The sequence below is a fragment of the Mesocricetus auratus genome, unplaced genomic scaffold (assembly GCF_017639785.1).
Source record: "Mesocricetus auratus isolate SY011 unplaced genomic scaffold, BCM_Maur_2.0 Super-Scaffold_100007, whole genome shotgun sequence".
Classification (NCBI taxonomy): Eukaryota; Metazoa; Chordata; class Mammalia; order Rodentia; family Cricetidae; genus Mesocricetus; species Mesocricetus auratus.
In genome coordinates this window covers 76,328,165-76,356,148 of record NW_024429191.1, presented here as the reverse complement: position 1 = coordinate 76,356,148, position 27,984 = coordinate 76,328,165, and the positions used below count along the sequence as shown (strand labels likewise).

At 41.5% G+C, this 27,984-nt stretch overlaps 2 protein-coding genes across 5 annotated transcripts in view; one reads left to right on the top strand and one right to left on the bottom strand.

Moving 5' to 3' along the window:
• Nucleotides 1–43: 43 nt before the first annotated feature.
• Nucleotides 44–9,777, bottom strand: Zpbp2 (zona pellucida binding protein 2). 4 transcript variants are annotated; one of them, XM_013117604.3, is made up of 8 exons: nucleotides 9,699–9,777; nucleotides 9,330–9,395; nucleotides 8,217–8,342; nucleotides 6,570–6,731; nucleotides 5,802–6,020; nucleotides 5,029–5,111; nucleotides 1,931–2,111; nucleotides 44–487 (listed from the first exon to the last, which is right to left on the bottom strand). In XM_013117604.3, exons 3-8 carry the CDS (start codon nucleotides 8,293–8,295, stop codon nucleotides 393–395), a joined length of 819 nt encoding a protein of 272 aa, XP_012973058.1. In that variant the 5' UTR covers nucleotides 8,296–8,342; nucleotides 9,330–9,395; nucleotides 9,699–9,777; the 3' UTR covers nucleotides 44–392. The 4 variants fall into 4 exon arrangements, with proteins under 4 accessions (XP_012973058.1, XP_021086238.1, XP_005075997.1 ...); XM_021230579.2 differs by having other exon boundaries at nucleotides 9,626–9,755; XM_005075940.4 differs by having other exon boundaries at nucleotides 9,535–9,747.
• A 4,825-nt stretch (nucleotides 9,778–14,602) lies between these two features.
• Ikzf3 (IKAROS family zinc finger 3) overlaps nucleotides 14,603–27,984 on the top strand; it is an 83,532-nt gene continuing 70,150 nt past the window's right edge. The window contains exon 1 of the mRNA XM_013117634.3: nucleotides 14,603–14,906. Coding sequence (XP_012973088.1) covers nucleotides 14,900–14,906 — 7 coding nt within the window. The 5' untranslated portion in view covers nucleotides 14,603–14,899. The remainder of the gene's footprint in view (nucleotides 14,907–27,984) is intronic.

Below are 27,984 nucleotides of genomic sequence, written 5' to 3'. Positions count from 1 at the left end.
TATTATGTATGTCTTGATAAAAGTCATTTCAAACAAATTAATATATGGAAAATAGAAATTTTTTATTATACCATACTTTGCTACTCTTTTTGATCTTAATATAGTATCGGGTACAAAGCATGTTTTAGTTTCTAGATAATAGAACATATTTCATTTAAAGCATCCACTAACACTTAACTTCCCCCTGGTACACTGGAGGTACTGAAGGAAATTCCTTCTTCGAAAAGCCATGTCAACTCTTTTCTGTTGCTGTTTCTAAAATGCACAACCCCAGATTTTTGCTCTTACTGATCTTACTTTCTGGAGGCATCTATGACGCTCTCAGATGTGAACAAATCTTTGTCCCCACCTTCAGGGGCAAGTAACCATGCTTTCATCTCTGGTCTTGAAGTTTATGGGCAAGATTTAGCTCCGTATGTATGGACAGAAACACAGATCTGACAGGTGACATCGACATCAGGACTGAATGTTCCAGGACTGCAGACCACTGCAAAGGAAAATGCAGGCCATCCATCAGTGAGTATAGTTCAGAGATACCTCATATCAGCAATACAAAAGCATCTTCAATATTACACCTTTTCTACAAAGGATACATACACCTGTGTAGCCAATTAAGTTGTGAAGATTACCTCAAACTTTGTAATGTGATAATCTTAAAAACATGGAGTGTTGTGGAATATTACTTTAACTATGGAAAGTATGTGCTGCGCCCGCTGTGTAGCCTGTGTCCGAGAATGTGCGGAGGGTGCCGGGGATTGACAACACAGAGACTCGTTCAACAGTGTAAAGAAAACTTTAAGCAGGCCCCCAAAAGGCTCAAGAAAACTTCCCAAGAAAGGCCTCCCTCCAGAAAAGCTTCTGCTCTCTCCTTATCCCTGGCTGGTTCTGCTCTGACACCAGAAACTGACTTGGGCGTGTCAGAAGAGGCGGGTTAGTCTTTGGAAAAGGTAGAGGTCAGGGCAGTTCCCATGGGCCAGCCCTTTTCAGGAACTTATTGCCCCGGACATTGTATTGTTTTTAGTAAACATGATTTTAGTAAACATTGTCTTACAGCTGCCTACTCCCAGGCTGATGGGGAAGTGGGTCTCTGCTCAAGGTCTGGGGTCCCCACAAGTATGTTACATTTATTTATGCTACAATTGTTTAACAATGTAAAGATGTGTTGCTTTGCCTGCCTAAGGCACCGAACTGGTCTAATAAAAAGCTGAATGACCACCGGGCGGTGGTGGCACATGCCTTTAATCCCAGCACTGGGGAGGCAGAGGCAGGCGGATCTCTGTGAGTTCGAGGCCGGGCTGGTCTGACAGCCTCCAAAACAATACAGAGAAACCCTGTCTCATGAAAAAAAAGAAAGAAAGAAAGAAAAAAGCTGAATGACCAATAGTTAAGCAGTAGAGTGATAGGCGGGGCTGGTAGGCAAAGAATATGTAGGAGGAATCTAGGCTAAGGAGAGAATGAAGAGAGAGCCCAGGGCCAGTCAGAAAGAAAGGTAAAAAGTGCTGAAGCAAAACATAGATGAAGAGAAAAAAGCTAGTGGGAGAAGCCTAAACTAAGGTTGGGCATTCATAACTAGTAATAAATCTCCGTGTCATGATGTAGGGGCCAGTGTCCATGAAAGCCTGCCACAGGGGAGAGTTAGAATACCGCATTTTCCCTTCTATTAGTATTTGCAGGACTTCTTGGTGCTTCATTTATAAGTGCCTGTCTGCAGTTTCTACAGTTCTATGTCAGAACACTATGGAAATGCTTTGTAATATAAGAGACAACAGTTCAAAGAATATACATTAGGATGACTGTATTTAGAAATTTGGGCTTTCAAGTTTTTTTACTTCTCTTTTCTATGAAAGGATCAATGAAAAGAACCCTAGGTGAGTTATTCATCCTTTCACTGGAATATACAGACATTTAGGTACTTATATTTTATAATTACCGCAACAGGTAGCACAATTGCTGTGGAGACCTTCATTTTTCCCAAAGCCTGGTCGACAGTTATCTATACGCACTACTTGAAAACTGTGGTCCACAAAATGCATAGCTGGTACAGTTTCATTAAAGTGATGGTACAAAATGTATGCTTGGCTCCGAAAAAATTCTTCTATCCGATCTCTTGCCTAAGATTTAGAAATACCAGAGAAAATTACAATGATTAATTTAAAAACCGAACTCCTTCTCATGAATCACAGGGCATAAAATGTAGCAAAAATAGTTCTTGCTCATGAATTAGATGAAATCTTGAAAAATCTATGTTAAAACCTAAAATTAGTCTAGTTTTGACTTTACTAATTATTGTTAATTTATAACAAAGTGGTTAAGGAAAGCAGTTATAAAAACTTGCTCTAGGATGGCTCAGTTGGTCAAGCACTTTCCTTGCCTGCAATTCCAGTGTAGGGAAGGTAGAGGATTCCTGGAGCATGCTGGAAAGACAGTCTAGCCTAATCAGGAAGAGACCCTATCTCAAATCAAATTAGGAGATAGTTTTCCTGAGATTGACACCTGAAGTGGTACTGTAGCACACACACACACACACACACACACACACACACACACACACACACACACACACACACACACTAACACCTGCTTTGATTTGTTTATAACATCTTTTTCACACATAGATTAAACATGATCTCTAACTTTCTATGATCATAAAAAAAACAAGTCAAAGTGCTGGAGAGATGGCTCAGCAGTTAAGAGCACAGTCTTCAAGAGGATCTAAATTCAATCCCCAGCACCCAAATTACAGCTCACAACTGCCTATAACTCCAGTTCCAGATGATCCTGTGCCCTTTTTTGGCCTCCTCAGGCAATAGGTATACATATGGCACAAGGCATAGATGTAGGCAAAAACCAAAATACATTAAACACATAAATAAAATTTTTAAAAGGGCAAAGTAAAATGGAAATCAAAGATTTAATCAGCATTACAAGCTAATTATATGAATCTGGCTTTGGGACAAACTATAATAATAACTAAGTCTAAATGAGTACTTATTACATCACATTACAGGCATAGACTTGGAACAAGACAGGAGAGTGAAAACACTTTTTTTGGTGCTGCTGTCTTTCCAAGACAAAGTTTCTCTGTGTAGCTCTGGCTGTCCTGGAACTCAACTCTGTAGACTTTGCTGGCCTCAAACTCAGAGATCTACCCATCTCTGCCTCCTGAGTGCTAGGAATAAAGGCATGTGTCACCAGGCCTGAATTAAGGCCCTTTTTCTGACTATTCTCTCAGCTTCTGGAGCCAGCAGTGGGGTGAACAACTATAAATGTGACTGTAAGCACCACAGATTTAACCTATGGGAACTTGATTGTGAGGTTTTCCTTCAGGCTGATGCTTAACCATTTAGAAAATGAAGATCAGGGATCCACCATTCTGGTGTAAATAAAATACATAATATGAGCCTGGGGAGCTATCTGATATTCTAGAGGTACTGTCTTGGTTAGGGTTTTAAATGCTGTGAAGAGACACTATGACCACAACAACTCTTATAAAGGAAAACATTCAATTGCTATGGCTTGTAACCAGAGATCTAACTACGAACCTGTGGTGCTGACCACGCCCATTTGGGTGAGGTCACAGGTGAGTAGGGAAGGGAGGATTTAGGCAAGCTCTCCTGTTGCTGTCTGGGAAACAGCCTGGGAGGATTCTTGGAGCTGGAAGCTGTGGTAGCCACCAGCCTCTTGTGTAAGTGTTATCTCTCCGAATAAACCTCCTTTAACATGTGCTGGGTCTAGTGAATCTTGATCCCCACAGTACATCTGGTGTCAGGAGTGAGATTATTTGTCTAGTGGGCAAATTCACTGACCTACAGCGGCCACACCGTGGTTAGGCTGTTTATGCTGGAGGTGTAGGAGGTGTAGGTATTTGCCTGGCACTGCCATAATTTAGCAGTGCCCAGCATGAGTGCTAGCTCCCACAGCTCCCATCTCCCAGCCAACTCTTCAGCTCCTAGTCAAGCCGCTCTGCCAAGCAGCAAGTGCCCAGCGTGGATCAGTGGTAGTGAATCTTGATTCCCACATGACAATGGCACACTTACAGTTTTAGAGGTTCAATCCATTACCATATTGGTGGGATATGGTGTTGGAGAAGTAGCTGAGAATCCTACCTATTGCAGGCAACAGGAAGTAGACTGTGACACTGAGATTAGCTTGAGCACAGGAGACCTTAAAGCCCACTCCCACAGTGACATACTTCCTCCAACAAGGCCACACCTCCTAACAGTGCCACTCTCTTTGGGGGTCATTTTCTTTCACACCACCACAGCTACTATTATGAGAAATACATACTGACATAGCAGCAATCTCTGTTTAAAAGATGGAAGCAGGCTGGTGAGATGGCTCAGTGGTAAATGTGCCTGCCAAGAAACCAGATGTCTTGATCTGATTCCTAGGACCAACACAGATGATAGAGAGAACCAATTTCTGCCAGTTATCTTCTGACCTTCACATGTGTGCTACAGGTGTGTAACACACAAACAAACAATTTTTTTGAGATAGGGTTTCTTTTGTGTAGCCCTAGCTGTCCTGGATTAGCTCTGTAGACACAGAACTCGTCTCTGAACTCACAGAAATCTGCCTGCCTCTGCTTCCCAAGTGCTGGGATTAAAGTATGCATCAGCACTGCCAGGTCACAAACATTATTTTAAAAATTTAGAATAAATTATTCTTAAAAAAACTAGTGTAGTATTGTGTTTCATATATGTGTGTGTATATATATATATACATATATTCACTCTCTCTGTATATATATATATATATTGTGTGTGTGTATGTGTTGTGTACACATGTGCTCAGGTGTAGGTATACATATGTGGGTGCATGCATACCATGGCATGTGGAAGTCAGAGGACAACCTGAAGTGGATTCTTGAAAAATTGTTTTTCTTTTGAGATAGGTTTTCATGTAGCTCAGGCTGGCACTGAACTCACTGTGTATCTGAAGATGACCTGAAACTCCTATTAATAAGACAAAGTGTTTACCAAGAGCTTTCTAGGTTACTCAGTGCTTTCCCTCAGGATGAGAGCTCACCTTGAGGATGTTATGATTAGTGGCGTCTTCACAGTCTAAAGAGTCGTTGCACACACTTTTCCAGCCTGGTGCAAAAGGATTCACTGGAGAGGAAAACATGACAGGTACACACAAGCTTCTAAAAAGTGTCGAACACTTCAGCAAAGTCCCATATGCTTTAGTTGATATGCAGGCATATGTATGTTTAACCCAGCTATGTAAAGTTAGGCATACAGTTTGAATAACCCATGCAATGTGACTTTACTCCATCTGGGGGCTAATGAAAGTAACTACAAGACTTGAAAATGGAAACAGACTGGGTTTGGTTACTCCCTCTTAAGTCCTCAAAAAAAACCAAAAACCAAAAAACAATAAAACATCATTCCTAAAATTGCATAGTTAAAGATTATGCTAATAAAATGATACTGACTTTAAATGATAAATATATTTTAAAGTAAATGACTAGTCTGCTGACTTTGTTTTTTGTTTTTTGAGACAGGGTTTCTCTATATTATTGTGGAGGCTGTCCTGGAACTAGCTCTGTAGACCAGGGTGGCCTCAAACTCACAGAGATCCGCCTGCCTCTGCCTCCCGAGTGCTGGGAATAAAGGCGTGCATCACCAACGCCCGGCTCATCTGCTGACTTTTAAACCACAACCAGTCAACAGTATACATTAGTGCTTATCGAATACTTCAAACCTGTTATTTATGAGACCTCTCATATTTACATGGCAATTAATTTTATCATGGTTTTCTACTAAAGTCATAAAGTTAATGTTGTAAAATTGTTTCACCTTGAAAGGCTATGAATAGCTCATACACGAAGTCACGGTCTGGAATTTTAACAGAATGGCACTTATATGACGGTTCTATGACATGGCACAACAAATCAGAGATTAAATTATCCAAGATTTTCTTCAGCACTCTAAAGAGCAGGTCATTATATCTTCCTATACAAGACTTTGTGGTGAAACGCACAGCCATGTGATAAGAATAGTCAGGTTCCCTATAGGCTTTGGAAAAAGGTGAGAATAAAAACAATTGTGCCTTGCATTAATTTCTGCTATTCAAAAATTTCAAAAATGCAATATTAAAGATCATTAATCTTGAAAATCAAGTTTAGAAATTTTACTTATCTACTGCAATACTTCATAAGTCTTTACAAAATACATAAAACTAATAATTTTAATGGAAAAAGTCATTGTCATTTGGTATCTGTCTACTTAGTAGAAATGGCTTCTGTGGAGTCACAGCATGGATAAGTTAATAGTATCAAGAAAACATTGGAGCTGGAGACATAGCTCAGTAGTTAAGAGCTGTGGTGCCCAGTACCTGTATCAGGTGGCTCATACCTGCCTACAATTCCATCTCCGGGTCACCAAATGTCTTTTTCTGGACTCTGCTGGTCCCTGCACTCATATGCACATGCCCACACACATACACATGCCCACACACATACATATACACATATTAAATCTTAAAATGTAAGAATGTTTTGGGGAGACTAGAGAGATGGCTCATGTGCTTGTATAATTATTATAATTATATAAATATATTGTTACCAAAGATCATAAAGTCATATCTTTTCTTTATTGTTGTTTCTTCTTGGGTTTCTGCTTTGATAGTCTTAAAGGAAAGAGTACATGTGTAAAGTCCAGATAATGACTCCAAAAAATCTTTCACCACCAGTTTTCCTGTGTTTGTCATGTTTACTCGGCTATTCCCTAGTCAGAAAGAGAAAATTACTTGGTTACTTAACAGGTGACTTAAACATTATTCAGTAAAATCAGAGCTATAAACACATGTCAAAAAATCAAAATAATAGACTATTTCAACTTCAAGAACTCAATAAAATTCTTTTTAAGACAGGGTCTCACTGTATAGCCCTGGCTGTCCTGGAACTCAGAGATCTGCCTGCCTCTGCCTTCTGAGTGCTGGAATTAAAGGAGTGTAGCACTATGCTCACTAGCCCAGAAAAAATCCTAATTGTCATATTCCTCTATGGAAAAGCTATGTAAGCCGGGTAATCTTTTTTTTTCTTTTGAAGATTTAATTATTTTGCATACAGTGGCTATCAGATTGCATTACGGATGACTGTGAGTCACCATGTGATTGCTGGGAATTGAACTCAGGACCTCTTGAAGAGTAACAAGTGATCTTAACTTCTGAGTCATCTCGCCAGCCAAGCTGGGTATTCTTGTAAAATCTATGTTAATTTATTTCATGGTTCTAGCTTTGACTGATTTATGTCAGCAATTCAGCAAATTATATATATATTTATGCATATGTATATATGTATTTACATAAGACACAAATTAATAATGCTGATACCCCAAGATATTCTTCTAACATGAAAAATTTCACAGTGAATATCTCATATTACTGGTGTTTCATGAGTAAACTTTTAGTACTTATGAAAATTTTTGAATAGCTTTGGAAGGTAGGTACAGAAAAAAACTGCCTGAGGATAGTAGGACAGTTGGAGGGTGCTTGAGAGGAGACTCTGGATTCAATTCCAAATACTAGGGAAAAAATAACAAAGAAGTAACTCTTTGGTTAGCTCAGGCTATCTTTTTTTTTTTTTGGTTTTTTACGAGACAGGGTTTCTCTGTTTTGGAGGCTGTCGGTCTAGCCTGGCCTCGAACTCACAGAGATCCGCCTGCCTCTGCCTCCCGAGTGCTGGGATTAAAGGCGTGTGCCACTAACACCCAGCAGCTCAGGCTATCTTTGAACTTGTAATCCTCCAGTCTCAACCTCCTGAGTGTTTAACTCACAGGCCTGTGCCGTCCTTTAGATCTGCTTTAGTTTTTGCATAGGAAGAACTTAAGGCAGAAAGCCAAGAAAAATTACAATTTGTTGAAATGCTGAGCAAAGTTAATTAGAGTTAAAATACATTTATTGGGGATGGAGAGATTGCCCAGTGTTTAAGAGCACTGGTTGTATTTGCAGAGGGCCTGGGTTCTATTTCTAGCACCCAAATGATGGTACACAACCATTAGTAACTCTAGTTCCATGGGATTCAATACCCTCTTCTGATCTTCGAGGACATCAGGCATGCATGCATGCAGTGTACATACATGCATGAAGCCAAAAAAAGTAAAATACATATAAACATAAAATAAATTTAATGTTTAAATTTGTTCCTTTCAACAATGACAGCACTTTAAAAAACAATGTTCACATCATTAAACTATATTAAAATAATTTACCTGTTAATGCATTTTCATTAGGCCCAATCCATAAGTAGGTGGGGTCCACTGTTTCTTTATTAGCACGATTAATATCCATACAAATAAGGACAGGGCTATTCTGATGTAACTTTACGTATATTTTCACTGTGACAAAATAAATTTTCATGTAACTACATTATACCACAAAATGGAGAAACACACTCTTGTTGATTTGTCCCAATGATACCAATTAGTTCCTTTTGGATTTCAGTAAGTAAAAAGTGGTTGTATCACGTTGGATGCTAGTTGTCACTTAGAATGAAGACATTTTTGCTACTCACAGTAACCCTTTAAACTGCACCTTGTCAGCAGTCATTATATATATAATTATATAATTATATATATATATTATATATAATGTGAGTTCATTAAAATGTAAGTTCCTCACAATGTACACATTCATAAACAGCTCCAATAACTGTTTGAAGGGATCGTGGGATTAATGTCCAGAGGATGTTAGCTTGACTGAAAAGCTATTTCAAAACTGAAAACTTGTATTTCACCTACACTCCCTGTTGGCCCATGTGGAGCTTACCAGGGTGTTCTGTAGAGGTCTATGCTGACTCAATTGGAAGACAGCGACTGTACGTGATCTCACAAGATATTTAAGGTCCAGTCATTGCAAGGGTCTGAGTCTATAAAATTTGGTGGTGTAGTTGTGGCGTTGGGAAGGGAAAGGCCTTAAATGCGGAGATTTTCTAAAAGCAATACAGTGAAGTGGCTCAAAGTTATCTCAGAATAGTTGTGTCACTAGCAAAGTTAAGCTACAGTGAGTAACATTGGAGCTGGGGCTTGGTGAATGAGTAGAGCTGATTAATAAAAGGAGAGAAGACCCTTCCGGAGGGACGTCCACCCCGCTAAGTGGCTTCACTCATTACAAAGCAGAAGTATTTGGAAGACAGTACTAGATCTGCGATGACTACTGGGACATAAGACTAGCGTTGCTTTGAGGACACGATGATGCAAACTTTCCGAACTGCAGAGTATAGAGCAGACTGGCTCGCTTCCTTCTCCCTCCAGGGAAGACCTAAGCAGGTGCACGGCATCCCCAGCTCTGGGGACAGGCCTTGCGTGGGAAGAGGCACTTATTACCTGGGTGTCCTTCCGTGCCGTAAACAAAGCCTTTCTTACTGAATAAGGAAGAACGTTGCGATCCAACTGCGGAGGGAAGAAAACCTCTGACTTATTAGTGTTTGGAGGACCCAGGGTTCAGCAGGGAGCAGGGCAAGGGGTGGCGCAGGAGAGGTGGGACAGGGAACCTCAGGCAGAGGGGAGGAGCCTGCGGGCCAAGCCCCACCTCCTACGACAGACCAGAGCACCGCGGAGAGTAGGACCCACGCGCGCGTCATGGCTCAGGCACTAGCAGCGGCAGCTGGGCTCCCTCCTACCTCAGGCCAGGCCCAACGCCTCCCCATCGCTCCTCTACAGAGCGAAGCAAACCGCCGAGGGCATTTCCCCTACCGGTCCGTGGCTACCACGGGGGCGGCTGCGCCCGAGAGCGCCTGCGAGTTCCGGCTTGGCACGAGGGGCGGGGCGAGCGCGCGGAAGGCGAGCCCCGCCTCCTGGCGCATGCGCAGTTGCAGAGCGCGGCACCCGCCGAGTCTTTCGCACCTCGCGTCGGGTGCCGCGTTCCCGCGCCCCAGCTCTAGTTGGCCTTTTCGTGTGAAGAGAGAGTAAAGGAAACGAGCTCAAAACTTCCAGGGACTTCCTCAGACTAGGGCTTAAAGGAACTGACGTGAGAACACAGAGGGTCCCTAGGACCGTGGTGGCGCCTAGCTGCCCGAAAATGCCATCGTTTGGTGATCTGAGGAAGGGAGAAGTTTGTGAGAATTTCCTAAAAGCGAGGGCCCAGCTCGGGCGGGAACTCCCTAGTCTGACTTAAAGCTAGCGTGACCGGATCTGTCAAAGCGTCACACATTGCTTCTGTCACACAAAACCAAGATCTCGAAGAGCCTTCAGTGCACCAAAAGGGTGCTCCCTGAACGTCCCACGTGGAGCAAAGTCGAAACTTTATTTTTCAGCTTAGGGTGTGAGATGATGTAGAGGGACACCCCCTTATGCAAATTTATTCGGAAGTAACTTTGCTTTAGAAAATGGGCCCCATCGAAAGGCAAGAGCGTATGATCTTTTCCTCAGCTGATGTGAGATAAGTCAATACCAGGGAGGTCTAAAACAGCTTTTCAAAGTTCTTTCCCCAACCCCATGCGGGTACCAAACCCAGGACCTTCACTGAGCTGAGTCGTCAACCATATCGTGCGTGGTCCCACCTTGACTACTATTTAGGGGACCTGAAAGACCCCGTGTGTTGTTTATTTCTTAGCAGTAGGGCACCATCCTCAGTAGTGGTTTTGAGTAGGTTGGCAGGTAGAGAGCCCAAGGTTCAGATAGGGTGCAGAATGGTTATTTGGGGTGAGATCAGGGTTTTCAGTTTTATTTCCTTTGAGCCGAGTCAGTATTTGGACTGTTTCAGATGGTCCAGGAGCAACCTTTGTCAGGAATTTCATTTTTAGTCACTGTTAATTTTATCTGTATAGCACACACATGAAAAATGTGATTCAATGAGTCAGATCCACCCATCGTCAGTTACTATGTCTAGACTCCCGGTTTGGTCTCAACTGTTAAAACTGTGTATGGGTGTTTTGCTGCATGTCTGTCTGTCTGTCTGTCTGTCTGTCTGTCTGTCTGTCTGTCTGTGTGCTACAGGCATGCAGTGCTCCCTGAGGCCAGAAGAGGATGTTGGATCTGGAACTGGAGTTAGAGATGGTAGTGAGCCAGCGTTTGGATGCTGGGAATCAAGCATGGCTCCTCTAGAAGAGCAGGCAGTGCTCTTCACTGCTGAGACACCTCTCATTTCAGCTTTAACCAAAACATTGTCCAAATGTACAATGTGTTATTAACTTTCCACTTATTGCAACTGATTCTTACAAACTTTATGTGTTAAATTTCGACTCTTAGAATAGTGGGTCATGAGAGATAGCTCAGTGGTTAAGAGTTTATCTGCTTTTCCAGAAGACCCTAGTTCTAGTACCCAGTTGAGCAGCTTACAACAGCCTATAACTCCAGCTCCAGGGGATCCAATGACCTCTTCTGGACTCCATGGACACTTACATATACCATTACATACCCCCATTCCTCCCATAAATACATAATTTAAAAAGAAAACCTCTAAAATAGAATAGTGGTCTGTGTATGGAAAGTACCCATGTACTCTTTTAAAGTAAATTTTGTACTTTGTAAGTTTTATTTGTTTATTTTTGAGACAGGGTCTCTTTGTGTATCCTTGGCTGACCTCATTGAGATCTGCCTGCTTCTGCCTTCTGAGTGCTGAAATTAAAGGTGTGTAGTATCATGCTCAGCAAGCCTAGAAAAAAAAAAGACGTGTTATATTACTCTATGGGAAAGCTACATGAGGTGGGTACACTTATGAAATCTATGTTGATTTTCTTTATTCTTTTTTTATTAAAGTTTTTTTAAAAAAATTCTTATTATGTATGCATATAGTGTTCTATGCTTGGACACCAGAAGAGGGCACCAGATCTCATTACGGATGGTTGTGAGCTACCATGTAGTTGCTGGGAATTGAACTCAGGTCCTCTGGAAGAGCAGGCAGTGCTCTTAACCTCTGAGCCATCTCTCCAGCCCTGATTTTCTTTATTCTTGACATCTAGTTTTCACTGATTTATGTCAGTAATTCAGGAAATGAGAGAGGCATATTTTTATACAAGACAAATCTATAATGCTTATATCCAAAGTTACTATTCTAACATGAAAAATTACATATTCATACTTGGGACAGATGTATACTTGAGAAATCCTTTTTAGTTGTTGGTTGTTTTTTTTTTTTGAGATAAGGTTTCTCTGTGTAACAACCATGACTTTCCAGAAACTTGCTTTGTAGACTAGGCTGTACTTAAACTCACAGAGATCCACCTGCCTCTACCTCCTAAGTACTGGGATTAAAGGTGTGCACCTCTATGCCTGGCATGATCCAGTGTTATTAATTAAAGTTTGTGCTTGATTCATATTTTCTTTTTTATTATTTATTTTATTTATTATTAAGTATACAGTATTCTGCCTGCATGCCAGAAGAGGGCACCAGATCTTGTTACAGATGGTTGTGAGCCACTATGTGGGTGCTGGGAATTGAACTCAGGACCTCTGGAAGAGCAGCCAGTGCTCTTAACCTCTGAGCCATCTCTCCAGACCCCGATTCATATTTTCTTAGTTTTCACCTTAGTTCATCTAGACCAGAGTCACATTCAGGCTTCCATATTACATTTAATTGTTGTCTCCTCAGGTTCCTCTGGGTTGTTGACAGTTTCTCAGACTTTTCCTGTTTTCCTTCTTCTCTTCTCTTCTCTTTCTTTCTTTTGTTGTTGTTGTTGCTGCTGCTGCTGTTGACTTTGACAGTTAACAACTGCTTTCATGACCCTGACTTAGCCTTAGTGGTGAGTGTTCTGTAGAAAGCCTCTCTGTTGGACTTTGCTTGATGTTTCTTCTCATTATTTTATAGTATTATGGATTTTGTGAGGATGGCAGCTGTAAATGACATTATAGTGGTGCATACTATATCATGCTTTATCACTTTTGATGTTAAATGTGTTCAACTGACTGAAGGAGTTTTTGTCAGGTTTCTCCACTATAAGTTTACCCGCTCCCTCTTCATATTTTACTGTTTGGAAGGATGTCACTGTGTGTTCCCTACACGTCATGCTCCACCTACTTGAGGGTGGAGTAGTTACATAAATGATTGTATGCATCTGCTTTTTATTTATCCCTCTAAGTATCTGTAGTCTGGAATAAGCATTTACACTCCATAACAGCATACTGTTACATATAAAGAACATTGTAACATAAAATGTTAACAATGTAACACAAAAGTTTCTAACTTTTAAACAACCAATTAGTTATTCATCCTTATCATCCCTGTGAAAGTTTACAGTTCCTCTTCTGCTTCTTTTGATGTGCTATTTTTGCTTTTAGAAACTAACAAACAACAAATTTCCCCTTTCAGTACTAAAATTAAACATTAGTGTTTAGAGTATTTCTCTGAACTCCGTGTTTTCCTGCAGAGCTCTAACTCATTTGTCTGTGGAGATGCTGCTGTGGTTCTGTGATTGTAAAGCCAGTTTGAGCCACTCATATGTTATATATACATATGCACATAAACATAGTAATATTTTATGCAGACTGCCTGCACCAAGGCACCAGTTAACATGAACTTAGGCTCATAAAATATCAGTGAGCTTAGCTAACTCATAATTATGATTTTTTCAGATACAGGTGATTGATGTACATGTTCTCAGCTTTAAATCTCCTGTGTGTGTGTGTGTGTGTGTGTGTGTGTGTGTGTGTGTGTGTGGTCTTTTTCAGGCAGGGTCTCCCTACAGTGCAGCCCTGGCTATCTGGAACTCACTCTGTAGACTGGGCTGGCTTCAAACTCACAGAGTTCTGAGTGCTGGGATTAAAGGTGTTTGCCACCACACTGTGCTTCAAACATATTGTATGATTAACAGTATAATCTAGCAAGAATGACAGTGGGAAGTGGAATCATTCCTTCTACATCACTGGGCATCCTTAGAAATGCCCATCTGAGAACTGCCTCATGAGACTTCAGAGTGATGGTGACGAAACACTCTGCTTTGAAAAACTGTTCTGTTGTCCCTTCGCCCCCCACCCCCAGTCAAGTGTTTTTTATAAAGTGTAGATGATGGGAAAGGATGTTGATTGGTATGTCTCCGTGAACCAACACCTTCCTCTGATTTGCTTCATCTACCCCACGTAGCTCTACTCTTCCCTTGTCTGACACATCATATGTGTATTTTTGTAAAGTGTCCTATTTAGGAGAAAGAAGATTCGTAGGAAATGAACACACATATGTAGAGTCGTCTTTTGAGCAGTGGTAAAATCAACCAGTTCTCAGAAAGGACAGCCAAATGAGAGAATTGTTCCCTCAAGTTAAAAAGTTGGAGTGATGTAAATGCCAAGGTACTTTTGAATTATCTATATAAATCTGGGCCAAGGACTTTTAAAGTTTGTTTTCTGAGAAAATGGCTCATATTATAGTCCCGGCTGGCCTGGACTTGATGGCAATCCTCCTGCCTCAGCCTCCCAAGTGCTGGAATTACAGTGGTGACTATGCCAACAGGAATGAAAAATCCAAGGGTGGGGAAAGCCTCCATAAATAACTCAGTGAAGTGAATTCTCACTGACAGTTTTCATGACTCTCATCCCCAAATCTAGATAAGTTTCAGAGCTGTCCGCGTCAGGCGAATCTGGAAGTTGGGCTTGAGCACACCCTTCTCCCTGCGACAGCGCCCTCATCCTCGGTGTGTCTGAACTAAACGTCCGGAGACCATCACTGAGGCACTGTTTCCACAAGATCAGGGTTCCTCAGGCTTGACATTCAAAAGTGGGTTGAGGGTGCGGAACCCGCGGCGTTCCGAGCGTGCTTTAAAGCGGCCGCCAGCCAGCGCCGCTGTAACCCCGCGCACCGGCTGCTGGCCGGCTCCCGAACTGCATCTGCGCCGACGCGTCCGAGCGATCCCGGGGCCTCCCCGCGCCGGCAATCTCCCGCCAGCCGCGCGGGTCCCCACGGCAGGAGCACGTGGAGCGGCCGTGGAGCCTGAGCGGCAGCTGTAGCCCGAGCGGCCCGCGGCGACATGGAAGGTGAGCTCCGCGCGGCTGCGCTGGGGTCTTTGAGTAACCGGAGCGGTGCGCGCAGCGGCACCGCTTCCTTCTGAATCTCGGTTTTGCTTCTATTTATTTCTTTTTGTTAATTTAAATGCGTGTCGCTTCTCAGACACCCCCTCCCCCAACTTGGGAAAGTGTTAAATTCTCTTCAGTTTTATTTCTTAGGGGTTGTGAGACGTCGGGTGTATATGGGTCGCCTGAAATCTTCAAAGGAAGAGCATTCTTGGGGCGACCCTGAATTTGGCACCAAGACTGAGATGTACTCATCTTTTTACTTGGTCCACGGCCTCAGTGTCCATAGGAATTGTGTTCATCTGCGTTACTTGTGGCTACTTATCTGCAATGGGGCTTTTCTGTGAATTCTGTCTTAGAGGTAAAGGGCTCATTTTAAAGTGATTGGCACTTGTAGCTTGGAACTCAATCTTCTATATGAACTTTTTAAAAGTCCCAAGACAAAAATAATATTCACGTTAAAGATTTCATGTGAATTCATTTCAGAAGTATAGTTTTGCTTCTCGGAAGCCCCGCTGTATGAACTTCCCTAAGATAAGTGCAATTTCACATTTTCAACAAGTGTTTGTAAAACTCTGAAGATGGAAGATGTGGCTCAACTTCGGGGGGGGAGGAGAGGCAGCGTTTAGACAATCAGAAGTTGAGCAGCACATTCATTAAAAAAAAAAGAGATGCTGACACTTAACTAATTAAACTGTTGATCTGACAAATATTGTGAATATTTTCTTTATGATGGTTGAAATTTTTCTTTTAAAATAGGAGCCTTGATCTTTGGCATCTTGGTTTAGTTCTAGGGTATGCGAAGCTATGAAATATGATTGAATAGTTTGGGACACAGTTACATACAGTAAAGCTTTTGTTTCACAATGTGATAGAGTGCAACACAGCCCTCAATTCTCAGTTTGTGCATGAGTACGCTAGCTATGCCTTCTTCTTCCTTCTTTCTTCTTCTTCTTCTTCTTCTTCTTCTTCTTCTTCTTCTTCTTCTTCTTCTTCTTCTTCTTCTCCTTGCTTCTACTCATGTAAACATATTTTTCCTCTTAATAAAATGGCAAAAGATAATGCAGTCAATAGACACTTCTAAATCTCCACTGTTGGATAATGCTTCAAACATTTTTTCTTTCTTTCTTTCTTTCTTTCTTTCTTTCTTTCTTTCTTTCTTTCTTTCTTTCTTTCTTTCTTTCTTTCTTTTGAGACAGGTTTCTCCGTATTGTTTTGGAGGCTGTCCTGGAACTTACTCTGTAGACCAGGCTGGCCTCAAACTCACAGAGATCCGCCTGCCTCTGCCTCCCGAGTGCTGGGAATAAAGTGCTGGGAATGAAGTGTAACTTTTTCACATGTAAGTTTCCTCATCCAAGAACAGAGAAAAAAACTTGGTATTGTGTATACTATGGGAAATTTTATTTTTAAAACAAGTTGTCATGCCTTATTATTACAAATAATCTCTTTTCCTGAAGCTACTAGTCAGTTCTCCAACAAGCTTTTCCTAGTCCTAACCATGTCATTCATTAGGAATAATGTAAATTCACAACTGGAGTATTTCTGTGCCAATGTTATTTTCTCATTAATTATTCAAGATGAAATACAGACACTAAGCTAAATAATGTCTTTTAGGACATGTGTGTCCTATCAGGCTTTGTAATAAGACTGATGAAAACTTCCTGAAGAAGAAAGTAATGAAAACTTGTATAATTCAACATTTATAAGCTGTACGCGGGAAAATCATAGGTTAGTGATTTAAACAAGTTACAAGTTTGAATGACTAGATTAAAAGTAATGGATAATTGAGATAGATGTCATATAGTATATTTAATACAGGGGTTCTATGTATAGCTTTGTAGACCAGGCTGGCCTTGAACTCACAGAGATCTGCCTGCCTCTGCCTCCCTAGTGCTAGGATTCAAGGCTTGTGCCACTACCGCCCAGCAGAGCTTGGCCATTTTATCTTTAGATCCTTGAGAATAGAATAGTTGATGTAGTAAAATAGTAAAAATTTTAGTAAATGATATCTACTAATTAGACTTATCTGGCTAACTTTGATTGTTTGTTGAGACAATGCAGGGTTAGTCTTGAACTCACCATATAGCCTCGGCTGGCCTCCAGCTCTTGACAGTCCTCCTGTTTTGCTTTAGCCTCCAGAGTGATGAGATTACAGAACATGCAGCACCACATTCCCTCATGGTTTTGAGATTTAAAATAAAAAAACTTGGTGCTATTTTGATATTTGGTGTTACAGAGATTTGACCTACATCATCCTCTCTTACTAATGTAAGAAGTAAAATGCCTTATGAAATACCTTTGTTTCTGCCTAATTTGGTGGTCAAAGTAATATACTACAGTTATTGTGAAATGCAAGACTACACTGTCATTCCTTCAGTAGATAAAGTCATTTTTCATTCATTTATCTTTGCATTCATCAATGCATATTTTTGGGAAGTTTTCTCTGTGTGAAGATATCAGATGAAATAAGCCTTTGAAATAGAAATCTTGAGTTGTATCACCTATTCATAAAAAAGAAATTTGCCATGTAAATATGAAGAGTTAGTCTAACAAATCAACAGTTATAACATTTATTTCCTCACAGTCAGTGACTGATATTTCCCACCCCAAGGTTAGTATCACCAATGTTGCATGTCTATTAGTGACTAATACTGCAATAACATCTCTTTCATCTGGAGTGTTTAAGAGAATAGGTGATTCACAGGGGTGACTTTCAGAAGTAGTGGTGGATTTCTCACTTAATATAAAGTCTTCACTTTAATCATATGGAAGGATTTTTGTAAGTGTGTTTTTTAGATTTATTTATTTTATGTGTATGTGTTTTTTTTTTTGTTTGGTTTTTTTTTTTTCGAGACAGGGTTTCTCTGTGGCTTTGGAGGCTGTCCTGGAACTCGCTCTGTAGACCAGGCTGGCCTCGAACTCACAGAGATCCGCCTGCCTCTGCCTCCGGAGTGCTGGGACTAAAGGCGTGCGCCACCAACGCCCGGTGTGTATGTGTGTTTTGTCTGCATGTGTGTACATGCACCACATGCATGCCTGGTGCCCATGGTGCTCATGGAGGTCAGAAGAGGGTATTGGGTGACCCAGAACTAGAGTTACAGGCGGTTGGGCACCACCAAAGGGGTGCTTGGAACAGAGCCAGGGTCCTCTGAGAGAGCAGCTTGTGTTCTTAACTCCAGTTCCAAGTGTGTGTGTGCTTTATACGGCTCCCTGCTTTATAAACATGGTGCATAACAGAAAGCTATTCCAGTGCCCCTGAGCATCCCATAGACTACCGGGCTTTTGTGCTATATTGAGCTCTTATGGGAGATTTTGAACTGCTCAGAACCGAATGCTCCTGTACTAAATAGACCACTATTATGCAATTTTCTTACTGCTGGCTTGTGCCACTTAGTTCAGTCCATGGATTTTGTGGTAGCCATTCTTTGGGTCCTTTTCCATGTTCCAGTTGGTAGAGGTTAAAGAAACTTAGCTCCAAGGTGGTGTTTCCTTGCTCTGTATTTTGAGTGTATAGAGATTAAAATATCGAAGTTTAAAGCGACCACAGGCATGGAAATGTCATGGGCTTCTGGTAGAGAACAATTTTTAAAGTTCTGTTTGCACTTTCCATAATCTAACCCTGCATCTCACACTTCCACGTCTTTCCTTACGCCTCGCCCCCACCCTCACCGACAGGTCTCTCCTGGTGTAAGCACCATTGCCATGAAAACTCTGCTGATAACCTCCTTCTCCCTACTGCCATCTGGTTCTCATCCCTCTCCAGTACCTTGCTTCCCTCCTCCACTTGTGCCAAAGCCCTCTCCTTTCTGTAGACACTTCTACTATGGTGTATGAAAATTATGGATTGCTTTATCTTTCCTGTGGGCTTTAAGGTTTTTTTTTGTTGTTGTTGAAGGAGGGTCTCACTGTGTGACATAAGCTAGCCTCAAATACATGATCCTCCTGCTTCAGCCTCTTGAGTTCTGGGATTTCGGGTGACTACCACACACAGTGAGACTATTTTTACTTACTTGTTTATTTTTGTGCATGTGTATGTGTTGTATGCATGTGTGTGAATCTGCATGCGCATGTATGTGGAGGTGTCTTCCTCTGTGACTCTCCACATTATTATTATTATTATTGTTAATTTTGTCCTTTGAGACAGGGTTTCTCTGTGTAGCCTTGGCTGTCCTGGAACTCACTCTGTAGATCAGTCTGGCCTTGAGCTCACAGAGATCCACCTGCCTCTGCCTCACGAGTGCTGGGATTAAAGGCATGTGTTACCATTGCCTAGCTTTCCACTTTATTTTTGAAACAGGGTCTCTCACTGGGCCTGAAGCTCACTAATTCAGCAGTGGCTGGTTGGAAAGCCTTGGGGATCTTCTTGTCTCTGCTTCCACACTGCTGGGATTACCGGGACCTATCGCCCCACATGACTTTTATGTGGGTGTTGGGGATCCAAACTCAGGTCCTCTTGCCTTCTTGCCATCCCTTCATGTTTTGCTTTTATATGCCCACTGCCTGGTTGTAGAAGGCTATCAGAATTTGTTGCGTTCAATGAAGAAAACAGTACTGAAAGTGGTTTTTATGATGCCTATGTAAAGTTTTTATTACATTTATTTGTGTGGGGTAGGAGGCACATACATGTCCTGCACACGAGTGGAGGTCAGAAGACAACTTGTGGGAGTCAACATTGTCCTTCCACTATGTGGCAGTGAGTTCTGTGGCAATTATAGCTGTCTGATAATGAGCCCCTGGTCCCCAGAGCTACATAACTTCCTTTGTTACACACAACTTCCTAACTCCATCTTGGTACTGTGGGTGTTATGCTCTAGCAGTCAGGCTTTGAGAAGTACATGGACCAATAGTTTGCAAGAATCATTTGTCTAAATCAGTTATGTGCAGTTGAGTCAAGGGAGCCAGGAGAGAGAAACTATTCATAGTCAGAGGAAAGTAACATTTCTCAAGCTTGCCTCACTCAAAACCCCTTCACCTGAGAAACTGCTGTGTGTATAGATAATTGTATAAAATAAGTGTACAAATCAGATACAGGATGATCATAAACCAGAAATAAAATTTAAAATTTATTAAGACAATGTTAAAATTTCCACATTAGTGAAATGGTTGTGATTATTTATTTTTTATAAAAGAATTAACTCTTGGTCAAGTATTTAATATGGCAGGACAGAATATTGTCAACGTTTTTCAGACTTGATTGATATTTTTATTTTAGAGTCATCAGTACTGAGAATACTACCTCATATAAACATGTAGAACAAAATGGCCAATGTTTATTTAGGGCCATTTCAGAATTTATTGTCTAATCCCAAGTAAAAATTCACTTAATGGTTTAATTCAGCAACTCAAACAACACTTTTGCAAATTATTTTTATTTTTCGTTATATTGAGTGTGTGTGTATGTGAGTGCAGTGCTTGTGGGGGCCAGACAAGGGCATGAGAGCCACTGGAGCTGCGCCTACAGGAGGCTATAAGTCACCTGATGTGGGTGCTGGAAACCAATGAGCTGTGTTCTCTGTAAGAACAGCAAGTGCTCTTAACTGCTGAGCCACCGAACCCTTAAAGAGCAATTGAAAAAACCAAACAAACCCAACATGCCTTCTAATCCAATCCAATCCAGAGACATACTGATTTATCACATGCTGAGGGATGATGGTAGGCAAATATTAAAAGTCTTTATTTCCCATAATTAAACTACTATAATCCCATAAAAAGAGAAAATTGTTTATATTAAAACAAGCCGGGTGTTGGTGGCACACACCCTTAATTCCACCCCTCCGGAGGGCAGGTGGATCTCTGTGAGTTTGAGGCCAGCCTGGTCTACTGAGTGAGTTCCAGGACAGCCAGACCATCACAAAGAAACCCTGTCTCAAAACAAAAGCAAACAAACTAAACTGACTTAATTTGTGGTCATTACACATTCAAAACAGTTTTGATGTTGCTGAGGTCCTAGGGACCCCCACAATGAGTTATGTGACCCACAGTTTAAAAGCCTTCATGTGGAGTGGCTCTTGTTTTGTGAATCTTCACTTCAGGGCAGAGGTGTTTGGGGCTGTCCTAACAAACACCCCTGCATGCTACAATTTATTTTATTTTATGTGTGTGGGTGTTTTGCTTGCATGCATGTCTGCACCAATGTGTGACTGGTGCTTGAAGAGGCCAGAAGAGAGCATTGGAAGGATGCCTTGGAGCTGAAGTTATGCTAGTGATGGGATTGAACCCAGGTGCTCTGGAAGAACAGCCAGGATTCTTGACCTCTTAGTCATCTCTACCGTCCTTTTCTTTTCTCCTTCGTTCGTTCCTTTCTTTTAGATAGGATCTCATGTACTGTCTATGTAACTGTCTGTGTAACTGAAGATGGCCTTGAACATCTGATCTTACTGCCTCTACCCCCCCCCAGGGTTACAAGTATGCATCACCATGCAAGGTTTATTGGGTTCTGGGATGGAACCTAGAGCTTCATGCATACTAGGCAGGCAACTCTTCCAATTAGCTCCATCTTCAGACTGTTTGCTATTATTAAAATAAAATTTCTCTGAATAAATGAGAATGCATCTGTGAATAGATGAGAGGATTAGGATAACACTTGTAACATTTTCATACATTCTAGAAATGAAGTTAGGAAACTGACAAGCAAGAATGAAATATAAAAATCAACCCTTGAGGCTGGAGAGATGGCTCATTGGTTAAGAATGCTTTTCATTCTTGAGGTGACTGGAGTTAGATTCCCAGCACCCAGGTTGGGTGACTTCACAACCACCTGTAGCTGCAGCTCCAGGGGATCTAACATCCCCTTTTGGCCTCCAATGTTGCAAGTATGTGCTCTCGAGTGCACGTGCAGACATACAAATAAAAAGAAAACAAATCTTTCTTTTTTTTTTTTTTTAAAAAAGTCAACCCCTGCATTTAAAAATGTAACCAGTTGCTTTGACTCTGTAAGTTATAATACATATAAAACATAAGACATGATAATTTGCATGTGTTATGATTTATAGATGTGATGATGTAAGTGGGATAAATCTTACTTCTTGAATTTAAATTAGTGGGGTTAGGCAACCAGAATATACAATAAATCACACAGCTTCTGAGCACACCAAGCCACAGTATGGCATGCACAGCTCCTCACAGTATGGCTTGCACAGCTCCTCACAGTATGGCTTGCACAGCTCCTCACAGTATGGCTTGCACAGCTCCTCACAGTATGGCTTGCACAGCTCCTTACAGTATGGCATGCACAGCTCCTTACAGTATGGCTTGCACAGCTCCTTACAGTATGGCTTGCACAGCTCCTTACAGTATGGCTTGCACAGCTCCTTACAGTATGGCTTGCACAGCTCCTTACAGTATGGCTTGCACAGCTCCTTACAGTATGGCTTGCACAGCTCCTTGAAGGGCGTTTGTGTTTCTCAAAGGGCTCCACAAATAGCTGTTGTAGATATCAGTGACCAAATACGCTCCTGGTGGCCTCTAAATCAAACAGCTAAAAATTAACATGGGGTGGGCATGTAAGGACAATTGCAGGACAAATAATAATTCTCTCTCTCTCTCTCTCTCTCTCTCTCTCTCTCTCTCTCTCTCTCTCTCTCTCTCTCTCTCTCTCTCTGTGTTTGTTTTGCCTTGAGACAAAGTCTAATGTCCTTCCAGGCTGGCTTCAAACTTTCTGTGTGGCTGGTTGGCCTTAAACCCCCCATCCTCTGCTTCTGCTCCCAAACCCTTGGGATACAGGGTGTGCTGCCATACATGGTCTTAGATTTTATTATTACTTCTTAGACGTCTTTTTATTATTTTTAAGTGTGTGTGTGTGTGTGTGTGTGTGTGTGTGTGATAATGTGCGTGCAGATCCCCTCAGAGGACAGAGGTTTCAGATCCCCCGGAATTACAGATGCACGTGCTGGGTCAGAGTCAGGTCCTCTGGAAGAGCAGCAAATGCACTTAATTGTGAACCATGTCCCCAGCCTGTAGATTTCATTTTTGACAAGAGTATCATTCTGTAGTCCAGGCTTGCCCCAGCTCCCAAGTGTTGGGATCACAGGCATGTACTTGAGGACCTATGGACTGTATTACCACTATTATAACCACTCTCAGTGTCACAGCTCAACAAGAATTATCATTAGACGCAAAAATGAGGCATAGCTTGTATTTAGCAATGGTATGCTTTTTTGTTTGTTTGTTTTGGATTTTCAAGGCAGGGTTTTCTCTGTGTATCCATGGCTATCCTGGAACTTGCTCTGTAGACCAGGCTGGCCTTGAACTCACAGAGCTTTGCCTGTCTCTGCCTCCCGAGTGCTGGGATTAAATGCGTGTGCCATCACTGCCTGACAATGGGACACCTTTTAATAAAGAAGCTGATGAGGCCCAGATGTGAGTGTGTTGTTCAAATAAGGGAGGAAAGGAGCAGGTAAACATTGTTAGGCCTACTTTCTCTCTGCCAAAGGTCAACACCTGTAGTGTCTGGCCCCCAGAAATTGTAGCTCCATTTCGAAAAGAACTGATTCAGAATTTTTTTTGGTTTTTCGAGACAGTGTTTCTCTTTATTGTTTTATAGGCTGTTCTGGAACTCACTCTGGCTGGCCTCGAACTCACAGAGATCCGCCTGCTTCTGCCTACCTAGTGCTGGGATGAAAGGCATGTGCCACCAACGCCCAGCCCGATTCAGACTGTTATGTGCCCCTCCACCCACCCCCACTGGTAACCTTGTATCTAGACTTACTACTGTTAATGTATTTTGAGGATTGCTGCCACAATGACCTATCCACATTAGAAAGCTACAAACTCTTGACAAGGTAGCTTTAGTACGCTTTTCCAGTGATGTTTTCTGTCTTGTAATATTGCCATTCTGTACCAATAGTGTTCCCAGTACACCCATTTTCTTTCCCAACTGCCCATTCTTCTAATGCTTGTCTTTCAGTTCAGCGAGTCCAAAATTGAACTCATCCCCCACTCTCTCACACCCAGACCAGCTTTCGCTGGCTTCCCAGCATTGCTAATAACACCACAGTCATGCCAGTGGGGTTCCTTGTTCATCCACAAGGGTTCCTCCTGGATGCTCTCTGTGAATAAGCTGCTGCTTATTCCAGGATTCTCTTCCTTAGTTCAAAGTCTAATTACTTGTAGACTATCACTCCATTTTATGTTTAAATATAAAGCGCTTTTGCAGTTTGAGCGCAGTCAGGTTTGTCTAGGATTGTAACTACCATTTTCATTGGGAGAGGATGCTTTATTTGCTCAGCTCTCAACAAATGCTTTACCATTATCAGTGCACCTGTATCCTTCTGATGGAAGTGTCCCTTTTCCAAAGCAATCTACAGATGCATTGGTTGCCTTACTACACTGATTTCTAGGATAAATGTTGGTGCATTTACATTTTGAAATACAGATTATGTATTTTGTTATTAATTTATTTTATGTTATAGTTGGGCTCATTTTTTAAAAGAAAATTTATTTGTCGGGAGGCCATATTTAACCACGACAATCAAAAAGAAATTAAAAATATTTTTTCTAAAGGAGGGCACTAGGTCTTGGTAGGAATGATAGACCCCTCTTCTCCCCCAAAAAACTTTCAGATAAATAGGAGTTTATTACATCATGAGAGACCATCCGGCCACAGTGTAAACAATATCATAATATATATGCAATTAGCTTAATAATAGACACAGAAACTTGGCAGTGGTGGCACACACCTTCAATACCAGCACTCGGGAGGCAGAGGCAGGCAGATCTCTGTGAGTTCGAGGCCAGCCTGGTCTACAAAGTGAGTTCCAGGACAGCCTCCAAAGCTACAGAGAAACCCTGTCTCGAAAAACCAAAAAAAAAAAAAAAAAAAAAAAAAAAAGAAGAAGAAGAAGAAGAAGAAGGACTAACAGCTGGACAGTGGTGACGCACATCTTTGATCCCAGCACTCAGGAGGCAGAGGCAGGCAGATTTCTGTGAGTTTGAGGCCAGCCTGGTTTATAGCGTGAGTTCCAGGGCAGCTAGGGCTATACAGTGAAATCTATCTAAAAAAAAAAAGCCAAACAAACAAAAAGGGGGAGTAATAATGGAATAAATTAGAATTATGCTAAGGGCCATGTAGGAAATGAAATGAATGAGTTATATGGAAAGCAATGCCAGGGGGCAGGGCATGGGAGGAAGAAGCCTAGCTAGGCTGTGACTTTGGTCATCTTCAGCGCGTCAATAGTGTTTAAAGGCAGGAGAATGAACAGGATCACATGAAGAAAGAGTCCTGAGAGGGTGGGGCTCTAGGAAAAGCCCAGAGAAAGAGCTCATGTGGCCAGTGGTGGAGGTAAAACGGCAAAGAGAAAGCAGGGTGAAGAGAGGAAGCCAGGGGGACTTTGCTGGTTGAAAACGTGGGAAATGCGACGACTAACTACTATAATGAATACGTGAAGTAAGGTACATATGTAAAGGGGAGGCTTATTTAACTCAGGTTTACGTGTTTGGACTCCAAGATTAGGCAGCACCACTGGTTTAGCCACGGTTGAAGGAAGTGAATGGTATTGCATTGTGATGGGCTGTGTGTAGGATGAAGAGGGCATATCTCAAACCCTGTAAGCAGAGATGGAAAAGGGACGAAACTTGGTTCTCTTATGTAGCCTTCTCCTAATTGCTGGCCCCTCAATAATGTTTTAAATGGGTATACAATAACACACACACACACACACACACACATGCACACATGCACGCACACACACACACACACACACACACACACACAACCTTTTAGGTCAAAGTATGAACCATTTATCTCACTCCAAAATGTTTTCCTGTGCCCACTTATAGTCAGCCTCTCCTCTTATGCTCAGTTAAACATTAGCCACTTCTCTGCCATGTACGTTAGGTTTGCTTGTATGAATAGACTCGTGCAGGACATGGAGTCTTTGCTCCTCCTTTCTTTTTCTCAATATGTTTTTGAAATCTATATGTGTTATGTTTATAGTACCTCAACAGCTTTTATCACTGAATACAAAATAAAAGCATACAATGTCTTAGGGTTTTATATATTGCTGTGAAGAGGCATCATGACCAGGGCAACTGTTTTTTTTTTTTTGTTGTTGTTGTTGTTGTTGTTTTTTGTTTTTGTTTTTTTTTTGAGACAGGGTTTCTCTGTAGCATTGGAGGCTGTCCTGGAACTCTCTGTAGACCAGGCTGGCCTCTAACTCACAGAGATCTACCTGTCTCTGCTGGGATTAAAGGTGTGCACCACCATCGCCAGGCCGACGGCAACTCTTATAAAGGAAAGCATTTAATTGGGGGCTAGCTTACTGTTCAGAGTTTTAGTCTGTTATCAGCACAGTGAGAAGTGTGACAACACACAGGCAGACATGGTGCTGGAGAGGAGCTGAGGATGCTACATCTGCATCCACAGGCAATAGGAAGAGACTGTGACACTGGCCCTGGCTTGAGCATCTGAAACCTCAACTCCTCCTTCTTTTCCCCATGACACACTTCCTCCAACAAGGCCATAATTACTCCAAAAGGCTACACTTACTCCAAGACCACGTCTCCAATAATTACACTCCATTTGAGCCTATGTGGGCCATTTTTATTCAAACTACCACAGATAACAATTTATAATTCATCTTCTGTTGATAGATATTTGATTATTTCTAGTGTTTGATCATGGACATTAATTTATTCATTCATATTATATATACATATATATTCTTTAAAACTATAAACTCATGCCTCTTAAATATATATGTAGACCTAGCATTTCTGGGTAATAAGGTGGGTGTTTAGCTTTGACACATGCCTCCAGATGTTTCCAAAGATCTTGGAACAATTCACTCTCACACTGCCAATGCCTCAGAGTCCCACTGGTACCGCATCTTGTAGACACTTGGTATAGTCAGTCAACTTTTAAAACTTTAGACATTCTGGTGTATGTATTAGCAGCTCCTTGTGGTTTTCATTTGCATTTCCCCTATGAGTTAGGGTTATTAGTTGGGCATTTTCTGTTTATTGGTCATTCAGATATCTTCTTTCCTGAAATGGATTTTTTCTGGCTTTTAATCTATTTTATATTACATTTATTTCTTTATTCACTTATTTATTATTATGTATGGGGAGAGGGAATGCATGCCACAGGATTTGTGTGAAGGACAGAGGACAACTTTCAGAGTCAGTTCTCTCCTTCCGCTGTGTGTGTCCCAGGGATCCAGCTCTGGTCCTTAGACTTGGTGCCTTTATGCACCGAGCCATCTCACTGGCCCTCTGGATCTGTAATTCAATGAGACTGTGAGCTTTTTTTTTTAAGATAAGGTCTTATATACCTTAGACTGACTTTAAATTGCTTGTGTAGCTGACAACAGCCTTGAATGTTTCTTGAATGTTTGATCCTTCTTCCTCCGCCTCCAAATGCTTGACTTATAGGCCTGTGCTGCTACACCCAATTTATGGGTGCTAAAGACGGAACCTATGGCTTTGTGAGGGGGAGGCAAGCACTCTACCAAGTGATCTATATCTCTAGCCCTAGTTTGTAAGCATTTTTTAATATTTGGAAGTGTGTAATTTGTTAGAGGTCGATAGCAAATATTTTCTTCTCTTCTGTAACTAACTTAGTCCCTTATCTGCTAAGTAGAATCCCTATTTCATTTAGTTTTTATAGCTATTTGTTTAATGGCATATAACAAAACAAACTTAAGGTGTTTAAAAAGCCACAATTTTTATATCATAACTTGCAACATAGTTCATATCTCATAACTCTTTTTTTATTAGCTAGTCTTACGATGTATGTAGCCCTGGATGGCCTGGAACTCTCCATGTAGGCTAGGCTGTTTTCTAATTTATAGAGGTCAATCTGTCTTTGTTTCCAAGTGCTGGGATTACAGGCGTCCATCACCACATCCAGCCTACAGGAAAAGTTTGAGCCTGCAAGAACCTTAGAAAAAGTTCTGGTGGAGTCTGGTGGAGTCTGGTGGAGGCTAAAGATATGTCTATTATTTCCTGTACAAATATTTAATGTAAAGTAGTAGTGTGAAATGGAGTATTGTCTTAAAGACAGGGTAGCTTTGTGTTAAGGGTTTTTTTTTTGAGAATAGATCTT

What these genes read in the sequence shown, in the direction of transcription:
- Zpbp2 (XM_005075940.4), bottom strand. Translation starts at nt 9,586, where the DNA reads ATGACGCGCGCGTGGGTCCTACTCTCCGCGGTGCTCTGGTCTGTCGTA. An exon ending in CGGCACGGAAGGACACCCAG is followed by an intron (nt 8,343 to 9,329) that starts GTAATAAGTGCC and finishes ATTTTGTCACAG; the next exon opens with TGAAAATATACGTAAAGTTA. An exon ending in GCTATTCATAGCCTTTCAAG is followed by an intron (nt 5,112 to 5,801) that starts GTGAAACAATTT and finishes TTTCCTCTCCAG; the next exon opens with TGAATCCTTTTGCACCAGGC.